Source organism: Momordica charantia (genome assembly GCF_013281855.1).
Source record: "Momordica charantia cultivar OHB3-1 chromosome 7 unlocalized genomic scaffold, Mcharantia_2.0 BLBB01000007.1, whole genome shotgun sequence".
NCBI lineage: Eukaryota > Viridiplantae > Streptophyta > Magnoliopsida > Cucurbitales > Cucurbitaceae > Momordica > Momordica charantia.
Genome location: NW_028275165.1, coordinates 14,735,648 through 14,752,196, shown reverse-complemented (window position 1 = coordinate 14,752,196; position 16,549 = coordinate 14,735,648). Strand labels below are relative to the sequence as shown.

The window sequence follows — 16,549 nt, the reverse complement described above, 5'->3', positions numbered from 1 at the left end:
AGTAAAGAAAAATAGGACTGTGAGACCCCAATACTCATGATTTAATAATGATAAAATAATATTTTATTTATGTTTTAGAACAAATTGGAAATAGAAACAAGAAACTTTTTTTTAGTATAAGATGTGGGGTGGGAAATCGAACTCACAACCTCTTATTTTGAGATATATGTCAATTACTACTGAGTTAAGTTTATAAAAATAAAAATATAATAAATAAAATAAAATCTTAGGTTTAAATAAGAAACAAGAAACCGGCACATTACTAAACGACCCTTTAGATACCTCTCATTTTCCATATCAATATGAACCAAAAGAGAATCCTATGTCAAAAGTTGTCTCAATCATAGTTAGATTATAAAGTTTAGTAATGAACTTTCCTATTAGGTTTTATGTATTTTAAATAGTTTCTAATAAATTTTTGAACATAAAATTTTAAAAATTTCTAATAACTCTTTGAACTTTCAATTTTGTGTCTAACAAATTTTGGTTTAATTTTGTTAGCTAAATGTTTGCACCACTAAATATTTTGTCTGCTTGAAATTAGCTCACCGTACAATCCTTAAATAAGATAAGCAATGTGATATGTCAATGTTAAACCAATACAAAATTAAAATTGAAAGACTTATTTTAAAAAATAAAAAATAAATCAAAGCATAGAGACCAAATGGACCTAACTTTTAAAGTTTAGAGACATGTTATATTTATTTCGTACCGATACTTGCATAAAATTTAATTCATCATAAAAATTAAAATACAATGATAAACATAAAATAATATAATTTTTTTCAATTACGTCTCTTTTAACTATTTTAAATTATGTGACGAAAAGAATCAAACTTGAACCCAAGACCTTAAGGGATCGTTTGTTTTTTGGGAATGCAAATGTCCGGCATCTTCAGATGCCTGGAATTTCAGATGTCCGCCATTTTCAGATGGCCACGTTTATTTCGTAAGAAAATAAATAAAGATGTTCGGGAATAACTGGATAGCCACGTTTTTTTTTTTTTGCAGGATTTATTCATGGGAATGTTCTAAATTTATATAATGTTCCAAAAATGCACTTACAAATATTCATATAATTTATACATTAATCTAATATAATTTGTATTTATATAATAGATTTTTTAAAAAAATTAATTTAATATTTTAGATATTTTTATATTAATTACGTATATTTATTAATTTTTGTATGTTATTAGGTAGAATTCATATTAATATAAGACTTTTTAAAAGTAATATGAATATAAATTTAATGTTCAACTTTAATATTTAAAAAAATATATATATAATTATATAATTAATGTTATAGGGAGTAAAATTCATTTATTATATTATCAAATTATATTCTTTTAAGAAGAAAAATACCAAAGATAAGTTGCTCGTTAAAAATGTGTTGCTTTAAAATTATGTATTTAAGATAATAGATATTATTCATAATAATTCGTTCCAAATATTAAAAATAAATAGAGATATTATATAATTTAATTAAAGTTTAATTTATACGTACAATGTAATACATACATATAATTAATCGCTTATTAGTCAATGAATATATTAATTTATTTAAACTATAAAATTACAAATAAAATCAAAGAAAATTGATAAAAGAAAATATATGAAAAAATAATGAAGGGATAAAAATGTCAACATAGGATTCCCTCCGCATGGGAATCATGGAATCCCATGTTTCAAAAGGCATCCAAATCAACTCGGATGCCTTCCAAATAAGTATCCTAGAATACCCGGGCATCTCGAGATATCCGGATATCTTACATCACCACTTGGGAATACAGATGTCCGTCTCACGGGAATCTTGGATTCCCACAAAACAAACGGTCCCTAAGGATATTCCTTAAGTCTCAAGCCACCCAAGCTATCCCCTTGAGACGTAAATTATCTCTGTTACTATCTATCAGGTGTGACTATTTTATTTTTTTCATTCATTCTTTATTTTTTTGTATTTAAAATTGGTTTAAACGTTTCGATCTACTTTTCTCCTCTATTTTCGTGGGTACATCTCTCTTCCTTTAAAGTAAATTTGTTTTTAATTTTTATAATTAGATACACTACACCAAATAACAATTTTTTTTATAGCTTTTGTTTATAACATTAAATTCCGATTGAAAAAAAAAACCTCAAAATTGTAATACTCTCACCTTTTGCCCCTTTTTTTTACATTTAGGTCTCCCAAAATCGTTCGTTCTCCCTCTCTAATCTCCCAAAATCGACTTTGCCTTCTTCCTCAATGTTAATTTATCTTCATAGTCTGGTATTAGTACACCCAAAATCGATATCTCATCTTCTTCCTCATTGTGAACCCCTTGTCCTAATCGCGATATTCATCCCGATCTTATGCTGATGGGTGGCTTTCTCGAAGGGCGTTTCTGCTTAAATCTTGCTTAAAATTGATGAATCGATAAATCCATTAAAAAGATAGATCGATCCCTCAACATTTCATATTTAAATAATAGTGTCCTAACTCCGTGGTTATTTCATTTTGGTCACTAAATACATGTTCACATTATTAATTTTTTTAAAATCAAATAAATGTAAGGACCAAAATTATTGTTATTATTTTAAAATTCAAAGAACAATATAAAATAGACAAAAATGGAACAAATTTAAAAGTTTAAGAATCAAAATATAAAAATCTTAAAAATTCTAAAACCAAAATGAGATTTATATCGATTTATTTTAAATGATCAAAAGTTATCTTAGTTCTTGCTAATAATTTTGTCACAATTATTTATTCAATAGAAACCTGATAAGGGAGTGTTTGAAGCCACAATACAAATGAAATTGGTCTTTTAAATGATTACTCAAAAGTTAATGGTAAGGATTAAATTGGGTTTTTTTTAGTGCAAAATTTAGAGACAAAAAACAAAACAATTAAGGGTTGAGGAACTATATATATTTTTTTAAGTTTGAAAACCAAAACTAGAAGCACTTAAACCACTTTTTATTTTATGTAATATTATTGCTTTGCTCCATTACTTTTTTATTATTCCGTAGGATGTAGAATTCTAACCTCCAAACGATACGAGTCGACCTATGAAGAGTGAAGGTCACGAGGGAAGACTCTAGTAAGAAAATAGACACTTCGAAGCTTAAGTCAATACAAATCCAATCTATAGCTTTCAATTTGAAGAATCAGAATTACATACCTGCATATGAAATGAATCTAGTTATTCATAGATGGTGGTCGATGGGACCCACTTACCCGACGGTTAGAACTATTTGTAGAAGACTGTTGGTGGGTTGTTGTGGTATAACTCAGCTAGAAAGATGATAGTCCAGCTATATACTTGGCTGAGCTAAATCTTTGGACGAGCTATTAATTAATGTTGAGGTATTGCTTGGCCAAGCTATGGTCATACCTTAAGTTATGGTAAGCTCTTTTGATTGGTCCACGTGTCACATCGTTTTTCACCACTCTAGCATATTTATGGATCTCTCTTCAAATGCAAGATTTGAGATGTTGATGACGAGATAAATGTCGATGTCTTAATTATATAGAAATGTAAATGAAAACATTGATATAATGTCGATGGATATTTCTAAAAAATTCTAAAAATAAAAAATTTGTATAATAAAAATGTTAATTAACACAAGCATTTCACACTTTAAATAAATTAAAAATTATTAATATAATTGATATTATGTCTATGATATTATATTTATATATTTTTTTTTTATATTGTGTTGATTCTTTGCAGTACTATGAAAACATCAATTGACATAAAAAAAAATATTGATGGAAATGTCAATATGTCCATGGAATTTTAAGCAGCTGATTGTAGTTTGTTTGGAAGATTTTTGTGTCCATTTGGGTTATGAATTTTAAAATCTCTCTGATTTTAAATTTTGTTGTCATTATAATTTTTCTTTTATCTTTCTAATTTCACTTTCTTTCACTTAACCTGTGTGTGTTTTGCTCTCAAGTTTATTCTTTTTTCTCTTTAAATTTTCTCTCGCTAATTTTTTTTTAATCTAACTTTTATTTCTCTAAACTTTTTTCTTTATCTCTATAAATTTATTCTCTCTTGAATTTTTCTCGAGAAAGTTTCTTTTTATCTCTAAACTCTTATTTTTATGTCACCACATTGGGATGACAAAAATCTCCCTATGGTCGGCCCTCGCTCCAATAATAAAGAATGCATTTCCATCTTGCCTTGACTCGTCACCTATTCTATTTTTAAATGATTAGTATATATTTTATTAACTAATTTGCTAAATTATGAATAAAATATTTAATTTTTTAACAACTAATTTTGTTTACGAATAAAATTAATTCTTTATACTAGTAAATAATTACTTTTAAATAGATATAACTTATATATTTCTTGCTAGGGGTGGAATAAAGCAAGACCAAGAATACGAATTGAAACGATCAAACTCCAACGAGCCAAGCTCGGATATCAAGCGGTCACCCAAGAACAACTCAGAGGCTGAGATCTAAGAACCAACTTGGCCCAAGGACCAAGGCCCACAGGCAACCAGCCCATGGGCGGTTGGTCGGCTCGACCAAGTCACAAGGCCGATCAGCGCCTTAGTCAAGCTGGTCGACTCGGTCGATTACATGGCTGACCGACCTTGGTTGGCTCGACCAACTTCACATGGTCAGCTTGTCATTGTGATGATCATCCCTTGGTTAGCCATGGGGCCAAACTAATTAGCCTAGGTTAGAATGGGTCATCCATTGGTTGTCTTATCTCGATAGCCTCCTTGTGCATTACATATATAATAGACCCGTCGGTGTAGAAGATCTCGAGATACGTGACTTAAGCATCAGATTTTTTGTTTTTTTTTGGAAGACGAAGGGGCAATTGCTCAGAAAGAAACCTACACAATAGCTAAACGGTCAGATTTTTTGTTGCTGGCACCACACCAGTGTGTAATATTTTCTATTTTGCAGGTTTTATCGAATTCTTTCTCTTATAGAAGATTGGTGGCAATCTGGTAATTCTAATAGGTCAAATTTATGCATCAACATATTTAATTTATTACTCTTTTTTTTTTTAAATTCTAAAAATAATAATAATTCATTACTAAATCTGATACGCTAGCCACTTGAATCCAATGGTATTGTTGGTTCAACCCAACATGGAAATGTTAGAGATGGATTACCTTTTGTAGTTAAAACTACGAGCAAAAAGAATACTCAATATGCCAATTTGCTAATAAGCAAGGGAAATTATTCCTTCATTCTAAATTGATAAAAAAAAAAGAAAAACAAATTAAGGAAACTAAAAACGAAATATATTCCTTAAATGAGATGGAGTGCGACAGCAAGACAAATTGGCACCAAGGGATCAGGGCGCGTGCGGGTGGCATGGGCGTGGGGCGTGAGATGTGCACAGACGGCGTAGGTGGCACGGGCTCTAGGGGTGTGCAGGCGTGCATGGGCTTTGGGGGTGAGCGGCAAGGGCAGTATGGGCGATAGAGGCTAGAAGGCGGCAGGGCGTGGGTGCATGGTGATGCACGCAGCTGGGGCCGACATGGCATGCGAAGTGCATGACAATGGGCGAGCGGTAGGACGCGTTGGCGCTAACGCTGCAAACCTGGTGGGCACGTGATGTGGTTGTTGGTGCGCAAGATCGTGCGCACTGTTGGGTTTATAAGGTGATTGCAAACAAAGTCCACGGAATGATCATGGGTATATAAGGGAGGACAATTATTTTCATTGGCATGAGGCCTTTTGTGTGAACCAAAAGCAAATCTGTGAAGGTTATGCCCAAAGCGGACAATATCATACCATGTTAACAGCATAGGGCTCATGACCATTAACAAATACCAAGAAGGGAATATATTAAGAAGATTATTAATAATTATACTACTTTATTCGAATACAACAATATTTAGAAGTCGGAGTTCAAATGCACGAGCTTTTTGATCTCCTCTCCCGTTGGGTGAGGTGCCCCGGTCCATGAATCCTCATGATCCAGTAACGACGGATCGATGGGCCCAACAACAGTCACACGGGTTAGGATTGTTCTGATTTTATCGGTATTCGATCCCGTGATTATCGAGCTTGGTGTACATTTAACGAAAACTAAGGAGACCAAACCAATTGAAACTAGATTCAGGTTAACTTAATAAGTATAGTATTCAACAAGAGTAATGATGCAGATGTGGTCATATAAAGTATGATCATGATGCCCTAAAATATAGGAGACATGAAAATCTTATCGACATGATTGAAACATGTCCAAGTGAATCGACTAATCCATCTCTAAGCATGATTGCTATTTCATCATATGCTTATGCTATACATGTTTTATACGAAATTCAATTTCAATTAATGGTAGTTGCATTTATTAATTGGTAGGGCAATAGGACACATTCGTAATTACAAGCTCGTGATAATAAGTATGATCAAATAAAAGGTAATTTGCCTCGTGAAAAACATCTTTTTAATCTTATAGTTTGTGTACGAGTGAAATCCCAATAAACAAAATGTTGTTTGTTCGGGCTTATTTTTCAGTTTAAATATTATTTTGATCTCTATAATTTCGGTTTTGGTTTAGTGTTGTCTTTGTACTTTATAACCTTCTATTTTGATCTTTCTACTTCTAACTTTTATCCCTGTTTTAGTCTCCGTACTTCCAAAATGTCTATTTAGTCCATCTAGTTAAAAACGTAACAATTTTGGTCCCTTCATATTAATTTTTATCTCATTTCTTTAGTTCCTAATTTTAGCATGAGGACACTTTACTTACTAAATTTCTTGAAATTTAGCTATAAATATGTATTAAAAGATTTTCATTATGTATACAAATTGGTCACTGTTATACTAAGCATAGTTCAAATGGTTAAGGTATCTATCTCTAACCAACATGATTCTTCTCTGGTAGATAATGATTGAGGAACTTAATTTTTCTAACAAAAAAATTAATTACTTATTATTTTATCATGAAATTTTTTTACTTTGGTAAATTTGATTAAGGAGACTTATAGCTAGTTTTAAATGTTAAACTATAAACCTCAGTGACTTTGTTGTGTGAGATTAGCAACATTACTCTAATACAAATATAATAAAATAGTTCTCAATTTCAAGTTAAACAATACACATGATCAAAATGACTTAATGTTTGTACATGTTCAGAACATTCAAGGATATTGAAATAAAATCAAGAAAATTTGTTCACAATGAGTGTTGTGTTGTTACATAACTTATGTAAAGAGTTACTCAAATTTTGGAGTCTCCTATCTCTAGTCGGGAAATTTTCTAGTACTACATTAGTATGGATATTGCTTCCAATAATTGCCAACCAACGTTATTTAAGAATGACGTGGGGCACTATAGAAATATGAAAGAAAAAAAATAAAGCACACTTTAATTTATATAAAGTAAAGCTAAAATATTCAACAAAATAATTCTCAAAACGTTAAATTAAAACTTAAAAGTAAAGAGACCTACTAGACACCACATTAACAGTTTAGGGACTTTTTAGACATTTTTTAACTTTACCACTCCACCACCATAAAATAAGAACACCTCGATAGGACTACTAGTTGCTTCATGAAAGCCCTAGTTTTATTGTGAGCCAAAAACCTCAACACATCCTATAAAGAGAAAGTCCCTCTCGAAAATTACACCCAACTTCCGAGATCAGAGGTTTAAATCTCCATCGTACTAATCCAATTATCGTTTAAGTAAAAAAAATTAATAAGAAGACTAATGTAGCGATTAGGGCTTTCTTGGGGGTTGCTTTCCATTTGCTTACATAGCTGTAACGTTAGCCCTTTTCTCTCATTACCGTTGCCAAATAAAATGAAATAAAAAAAACAAAAAACAAAAAACTCCATTGCTAAACCCCACAATTCCTTGCTTCCAAGTCATTCAACGCATATCATTCCATTTCTCCACCTCTCAATTCTCACAATCTTCGATTCTTTGTTCAACAATTCCAGAGAAATTTTCAGCTTCAGCTTCATCTTCAATTCAATTATGCTCGACATGGATGGTTCCTCCAAGACCCCACAGATCTCCGAGATGTTTCAGAAATTCGCCCTCGCTTTCAAGACCAAAACCTTCGAATTCTTCGCCGACGACGACGACGCTGCTGAAGAATCCGACGGCTTTTCGCTCTTGGACTCCGCCGAGGAGGTCATTACGGACCAGAAGGTCGTCGTGATTAAGCCGGATTCCGCCTCCCATGAGGTGGGGGAGCGTACAGGAATCGGGAAGAGGCGGAATCCAATCGGTTGTACGGAGACGATTCAGACTCTGGTTTCGTCGATTTTCGCTACGATTTCTTCGTTTGAAGCTTCTTACATTCAATTGCAGACCGCTCATGTTCCGTTTGTTGAAGACAAAGTGACGGCGGCTGATAGAGTGTTGGTCTCGCACCTGCAGAAGCTTTCCGATTCCAAACAGTTCTATAAAGATTATCTTAGAAATCCGGATGTGAGTACTTTGGTTCCGGCTGGTTCTTGCTTGGAGGCGCAGGTGCAGGAGAATCAGAGTAAGCTTCGAACACTCGGCACCGTCTCGGACCGGGCGCAGTCGGAGATTGATCGGAAGGACTCTGAGGTATTGGCTCTCAGGAAAAAACTAGGGGATTTGCAGAAGTCTAATTCCAGGTTATCGAAGAAATTATCTGTCAATTTGAATTCGTCTTGTGATGTTTTATTGTCTGTTAGAGTTTTCGATTCAATATTACACGACGCCTGTAGAGCAACATACAATTTTACCAAAGTTTTGATGGAATTGATGAGAAAGGCTTCGTGGGATATGGATTTAGCTGCCAATTCAGTTCACCGCGAGATTGCATATGCGAAGAAAGCGCATAACCGGTATGCACTCTTATCATATGTTTGTTTAGCGATGTTTCGAAGTTTTGATTCGGAAGTATTTGGTGTGGGTGAGACTGAGAGTGACAGAAATAACATTTTCCTTAAGCAATTACTCGAGCATGTTTCGAGCAATCCAATGGAACTGCTAAGTGCAAATCCTCAATGTGCGTTTTCGAAATTTTGTGAGAAGAAATATCAAGAACTTGTCCATCCTACCATGGAATCATCAATTTTCAGTAATTTGGATAGGAAAGAAGCCATTCTGAATTCATGGCGGTCGGTTAGTGTATTCTATAAGTCATTTGTTAAAATGGCTAGCTCAGTGTGGATGTTGCATAAGTTGGCCTTCTCTTTCGATCCCGTTGTCGAAATTTTTCAAGTTGAAAGGGGTGCAGAGTTCTCAATGGTATACATGGAAGATGTCACGAGAAGACACATTCCGCCCTTTAAATCCAGGGCGAGAATCGGGTTTACTGTGGTTCCTGGTTTTAAAATTGGAAAGACAGTAATCCAGTCCCAGGTCTATCTAGAAAAACACTCTACTCTTGGTAAAAGTTGAGAAACAAAAGCTTCCAATGAGATTTTTTTTCGAGGAAAATGACTTCGCCTCTCATGTTATTGTTTCGAAATCCATGGAGGTCGGAATTTGCGAAGTTGGATGCACCACCCAAGCGTAAGCTTAAGCTCATCACTGCTGGACATGGATAAACAAACTGCAACCTCGGCAGCCACCTTGTAAATCTCTCTCTCTTGCTCTCTTTCCCTTACTGTGAGTATTGTGCAGGATCAATTCTATAGAGCTTTTTCTCCTTTCAAGTTTATCACTTACTAATATACATAACCAAATTGTGTATCTATAACAACTGATTACAGTCATCATATCATGATTGCTTAATATTCTGTTTCCTTCAACTTGTCTTCTTGAATCCTGTTGGGAGAGATTCCTTTGCTGCTTTGCAACTTGTATACATTAGCAATGGAAATAGCTCATTTGTTGAAATTTGTTAGTTAATGCTATGGAACATGTTCACATTAGCAATAGAATTAACTCATTTGTTAAGACTTGTTAGTCAATGCTGATGCACAATCTCTGATTATACCAACTTCATCTTCCTTTATTTTATAGTTCAACCACTAGATGTTGTTTGGGAATGGTTAAAAAACTGTTCTTGACTTTTTAGAACAAATATTTTGTTCTTTACTGCAGAAAGTAGGTTTGGATAGCGACGTTTTGAAAGTCGTTTTTGTTTTTGGTTGAGATGTTATCAGATTATAAACCTAAACTTGAGAACAACTTTGATGTGTTTGTAAGAACCAACCCATGAACACAGTTTTACTACTCACAGCTACAACTTCAACAATGGCCCTCATTGCATGTTCCATTTTCTACTGGCTCACATGCCAACACGAGTTTAACTCAGTGGTAATTATTACTTATCCATGACCTTGGTCATGGGTTCAAATCCCTGTCCTCACCTGTTGTACTAAAAAGAAATAATTTTCTACTCTGCGAATTTGTTGCTTGTTTTTTTTCCAGGAAAAGAAAATAGCAGCCAGTTTGTTCCTGTTATCATTAGAGTTGGATTCATCCCAGATTTATTAGAATGTGCTTGAGCTTGACAGCAATTTTTGTGGTGTTTCACTTGGTTCTTTCACTGCTTGTTCTGCTGCTCTTTGTTTCTTCAGGGTAATAGATTGCATAAGGAAATAAAGACTTTTACTACATTTGTTCTTGGTTGAATTCAAATCATGTTAGGTAATTTGGGGCTCGTTTGGTAGGAAATCCGAATTTTGTTTCTTGTTTTCAGATTATTCTATGAATATCTATTTGACTGATTTATTTTTTAAAACTGTTTCTGGATCGGGTGATTCAAATGGTAGAAAATTCGGAAAACAACATTTTTATGTTTCCTGTGTTTTCGTTTTTTTTATTTGAAACTTTTAAATGCAAAATTACATCTAAAAAAAGATTAAAAAAATGATATATATACTATTTCATGTTTTAACTTATTTAATTTGTTTTAAAAAAATTAAAATATATATAATATATTATAAAATATATAATATATAAAGTTAAATGATCATGAGAAATATAATCAGAATAACACAACTCACGGATCAGAATTTCAAAGAGATTTTTATAAGAAAACTAGAAATGACACCATGAAAACTTCATTCTAATCCAAGATTCTACGCCCTTGAATTTTCAAGAGTTCCATCTCAAGAATATAGTCTGAAGAAAGGTTTCAATTCGGTCATGTGTTTAAAAAAGTGACGTAAATTGTATATTTATTATTTTCAAACTATATGATAATTTTTTTTCTATTTTTATCTCTCTTTCTCTCTCTCCCGACACTCCCGGCGCCGATTCATCCTCTCTTATTTCTCTTCCTCCTCTGGCCACCGTGACCAGCGATGCTTGAAGAATGAAAATTACAAGAAAGAGTATACGATGCCGATGCGGTGGGAGTGTCGTGTTGGAAAATTAATGATCCCGTATCAAAAATATCTCCGGAGATCCCAACAAAAGCCCCCTATCTTCTAACACAATTAATACTTAGTAACAGAAATGAAAAACTCACCAATATAATCAAGATACTGTCACAAAACCTGTTGCCAAAAATCTCAATTTGGCTGTCCCTAAAATTCTAACGGCTACTCCCCACAAAACATAAAAACTCATATATATATATATATATATATGTGAGTAGGTGAAACCTAAAAATAAATGTTTGGATTTTTTTTTTTTGCCCATTATTTATTTCCACTCATTTCTTTTTATTTATTTATTTTATTTTATATCCAAAAAATCCCAACGCAATGGATCTCGATGGCGCTAAAATGTCCACCGCAGCCGAAGAAGAAAAGCGGAGTAATGAGAGAGAGGAAGGAGATGACCATTTGAGCCCCTTGATCTTGAGGCTCTGTTTTCTGTTCCTTCCAGAAGGGAAGATTGTGTTTAGCTTTGATTTTTCTCTTTAATTTTGAGTTATTTGTTGGAGTTTTTCAGGAATTTGGTAGTTTGGTTAGCTTGTTCAACAAAATTTTGTTTTATAATTTAAAAATAATAAATATACAATTTACCATACTACGTCAGTATTCCGTTAGTTACACGAACGGAATTTAACTCTAGCGACCTTTTATAACTATTTCTCGAAGGTCAGAGACCATAGGAACCAAATAGAAACATACGTTCAAACTTAGAGACTAAAAATTTATTTTACCCCTAATTTATTTCATCGATTTTCTTTATTTTAAATTATATAATTTAAATAAATTAATGTACTCATGGACTAATAAACAATTTTATGTAATTAAGTAAATTTATATATTGTATTTAAATATAAAATAAAGTCCAATTAAATTATATAATATCTCCATTTATTTTTAATATTTTGAATAAATTATTATTAATAATTTTTATTGTCTTAAAATAAAATCTTTTTAACTAACCACGAACAAAATTTGATATTTTAAAATATATATATATATATATATAATTTGATAATATAATAAATAAATTTCAAAATATTAAAGTTTGAAAATGAAATTTATAGTTGACATTAATTCTTTTAAAAAACTCTTATAATTAATTTGCTCTACTAAATAACATGCAAGAATAAATCATGTAAATTAAGGCGTATAAAGAAATGCTAGACATCTAGGCATCTGAACATGTCATGCATACTACACTACAGGAAAATTGTTGTTCAGCGATCAACGCAAGAAAAGCGACGAAAATGATTATTGTCACTTCGAAAGCGACGAAAGAGTAATTGCATCGATCAGTAAGCAACGAAAAGTTAATTCATCGCTACGCGCTCCAACCGAGCAACGAAAATGTTTCGTCACCCGCTTTTGGGCGCTTAACAAAAAGTTGCGATAATAGTGAAAATGTTTCGTCACTCCCACCTTCTAGGCGATAATAACGACATGTCTTCGACGACAAAAATTGCAACGTTCCGCTTTTCGTCGCTCATCTCAATCAACGACGAAAATACTACTTCAGCAATGAAATATTTTTGTCGTTGAATGTCATTTTTTTAGTCGTATTTACATTCAAAAAAAACAAACCGTCCCTGAAAGTTAAAAATTATATGCATTGATTTAAAAAGATAAAAGATTCGAAGCAAAGCTATAAATTTTCGAGAGAGAAACAAGATTATACCTTTTAATCTTTTAATTTTAAAATTTTTGAGCGATAAATTAGAGAGAAATCTTTCCTTCTTTATTGTGCATGGTGAGAATAAGGAGCACGAGGGTTCTAAGATCCAAAATGCTCACTATTTTGTAATCTAAACATGCATTCAAAAAAATTTACTAGAGAGAAGTTTTAGAATCGCAAATTATGTGTTCTCAAACAAAATATTTATGCAAATTAAATGGGGTTAAAAACAAAAATTATTTAGACTTTGAGAATTCATTATTTAAAGATTACATGACGGGTTGATTTTGGCTACATTCAAGGGTCTGGTGGGGTAAATATTAAATTGATTGACTTAACAACAAAAATTAATTAGACATAAAATTAAAAGTTTAGGGCTCGTTTGGTAATTTTGAAGAAAAATGAATTGCATGGCTCCAGCATCCAATAATTCAAGTACGGTAAGACAATCTTTTTATTTATGTTTTGGAACAAATTGAAAATGAGAACGAGAATGAAGAAATTTGTTTTGGTTGTTTCCAAAATTTCTATACAATTTTGAGAATGTTAAAAAAAAATGAGAAACAAGAAACATAGTTGTAAAATGCTTAAATTTCTTAAGAAAATTGGAAGCGATAAACAAAAAACGGAAACGTTATTAAAGCTCTTAGAATTCTATTGAAATCTTTTTAAAGTATAATTACTAAATAAACACAAGCTTACCCATTTAGAGAACCTATTAGAACCTTTTGAAGTACAAGATTTAAATAAACACATTTGTGATCAATAGTAACTGATAATTGAAGTAATTATTAGTAAGCTAAAGGAAAAGAAGGAATAAGCTAAGGCTAAATATACGTTTTAGCTCCAAATGTTTGGATTTTTTTCAATCTCTTATATGTTTTAATAATTTTAAATTGTATCTATTATGTCAATGGACGTTAAAATTGGTTGATGATAAACTTACCTAATTTGATACTCAGTAAATTGACATAAATTTAGAAGAGAATTAATTAGGCCACGTAGCAAGCAAATTTTTTTAATTCAATCCTCCTTAAAAATTCTAAAATGTTGATACAAAATCTCATTTTTCTTCTTTTATGTAATCTAGTCTCTTCTCTAAATTTCTATCGGATATCAGGTAAGTTTATTATCAATAAATTTTAACATTGTAAAATTATAAAATACTTAAAAATAAGGGTTTAAATTGAAAATTTTCAAACCAAAAGAACTAAATTGAGAGGAAAAAAAAAACATAATTATCAAGACCAGAACATATACTCAACCAAATAAAAAGTAAGGAAAACTAAAGAGGAATGTGATAGGAAAAAGTTTTAAACATCAATATCGATAAAAGTACGTATCTTAATTTTATGAAAATATTATAAATATTGATAAAATATCGATGAGTATTTTTTAGAACTTATAAAATATCGACATATCGACAAAAATTGAATCGATAGTGACATTTGAATTGAGGTGAAATTAATGTGACAGAAATTCGTGGATTGGGTTTGGATTTGGGGAGAGGAAGAGGCAAAATTCATTAAATTTTAGCAATAAAATCAAGCCGCATATCTGGTCCAACTCGTTCAATCAGATACGCAAACCTTAATTATTATGTACTCTCTCACACTCCAATTTTTTTCTCGTATTGTTCTTTTCTTTCTTTCAAAAAAGTTGAATTATTTCTGAGAATTGTGTATAATTTTTCAAATGTCTAGTATATCTAATTAAATATAATCTTAAGTCTTAATGTCGCTGTCATAACGTCGATCATGTTTACTAAGAATATCAATCCAATAAACTATGGTAAGAGAATCGATAAATTAACTACCGCTAACGGTATGAAAAGTACCGACAATGTCGAGATAAAAGATTAATCAAAGAAGTGGGCGATTAGAGGTGGATATAAGAAATCTTTTGACTAATATTTCAATAATGTTTTTAAGGTTAGGAATTAACATTGAGAGGTAATAAATGAGATGTGATTGTTTAACCAATACCTACCACAAGAATGGGAGTGCCATCAATGGTAGTCATTATAATATAGAATGTACAAAAATATTTTAAAAGATAAAAGAATTAATAAAAAAAAAAAGGTCAATTGACACGTGAGAGCCTATGAAATTTAAAATCCAAACAGAAGTAGGTGTAATTACTCAAGATTTTGTGGATCGAAATTTATTTATCATGGAACGAGTAGATGTTGTTTGTTGATCGTATATATTAAATGTTGTAGTATTGCACTATAAGATATTGGTGCAGTGGTAAGAGGCTTGAGTGTTGACATCGAACATTTAAATTGAAGTCGTACTGTATCTGAAAAAAAAAAATGTTCTAATATTAGATTGGGGTGATTTAGTTATTAGCACAATTTTGCAAGTTATAATTGAAACTTAAAAGAGATTTTTATGACAATTTATTTAGCGATTTTGAATATTGAGTCTCCTAATGTAGTGAAATAGTGGTAGGATTCAACGGATGGAATAACATTACAATGTTGAATTTTCTCTTATAAATTTTAGAATGGAAACTCATATATATATGGCAAAACAAGCTCCCATAATTACAAATATAACAATATTATTCTTTTATATATATATATATATAAAAATTTAAACCTGTTCAAAAAAAAGACTAAAATAACTTTAAAATATCGACTAATCTATTAGTGATAGACCATATTAGTAATAGAAGTCTACTATTGATAAGCTATATCAATGTTAGGAATCTTCACTGATAGATTATATTATTGATAGATGTCTATTACTAATATAGTCTATCGATGATATAATTTATCATTCATATAGATTAATAGACGTTAATGATTGGTATAATTGAATTGAAGTTTATTTTATATGTAAATGTAATGTATAAATATACTTAAACTGCATAGAGTTCTTTACTAGTTGTAAATTTATGATCTAAGGAACAAATTCAGAAATAAGTTTTTTGTGAAATTGTGTTTTTCTAATTATTAATCGAAGATACTTACATGTGTTTTTTTAGTTCAATGCTTGTGGAGTAGAACTTGAATCATGACTTTTTTATTGGTGTATTAACAATGGATTATAAGATATTTAATCAAATGTACAAACATTTATTGTTTTGATATTTTTTTTTGACAGATGATACAAAAAAATTGTGTTATTAATATTATGTAACCGTGATATTTCAAATTCACAAATGTTAATTAAAATTTTAAAAAATCTTTAAATTAATTTTTAATTATAAATAATAAATTCTAAATATTAGTCCGACATAATTTATGAAACAAAATATTATTAATAAATTTCATTTGACTATATGTAATTAATTAAGTTAAAAAAAATAGATAAAATTCTAATTCATCCTAAAATTTTAAGATTGTATTTATTAAATACCTATATTTTAATGTTTTAGAATATTATGGAATAAATTCAAATAATGAGTGGCGTAGGTAACAATGTTGACAACGTGACATTATTAACCTAGTTTAGAATTTAATAATCTATTAAAATCAATATGACTAAATAATTTTCAAATTGTAGAGACTGGATAACTACATCACTAAAAAAGTTTAATTATTAAATTTATAATTTAACTAATTTAAAAACTATAAAG

At 31.0% G+C, this 16,549-nt stretch overlaps 1 protein-coding gene across 2 annotated transcripts; it reads left to right on the top strand.

Moving 5' to 3' along the window:
* The first annotated feature begins 7,757 nt into the window (after positions 1 to 7,757).
* On the top strand, positions 7,758 to 9,711 carry LOC111016170 (DUF641 family protein (DUF641)). Of its 2 annotated transcripts, XM_088126340.1 has the most exons (2): positions 7,758 to 8,536; positions 8,647 to 8,828. In XM_088126340.1, exons 1-2 carry the CDS (start codon positions 7,952 to 7,954, stop codon positions 8,677 to 8,679), a joined length of 618 nt encoding a protein of 205 aa, XP_087982466.1. In that variant the 5' UTR covers positions 7,758 to 7,951; the 3' UTR covers positions 8,680 to 8,828. The 2 variants fall into 2 exon arrangements, with proteins under 2 accessions (XP_087982466.1, XP_022147157.1); XM_022291465.2 differs by having other exon boundaries at positions 7,765 to 9,711.
* Positions 9,712 to 16,549: the final 6,838 nt, after the last annotated feature.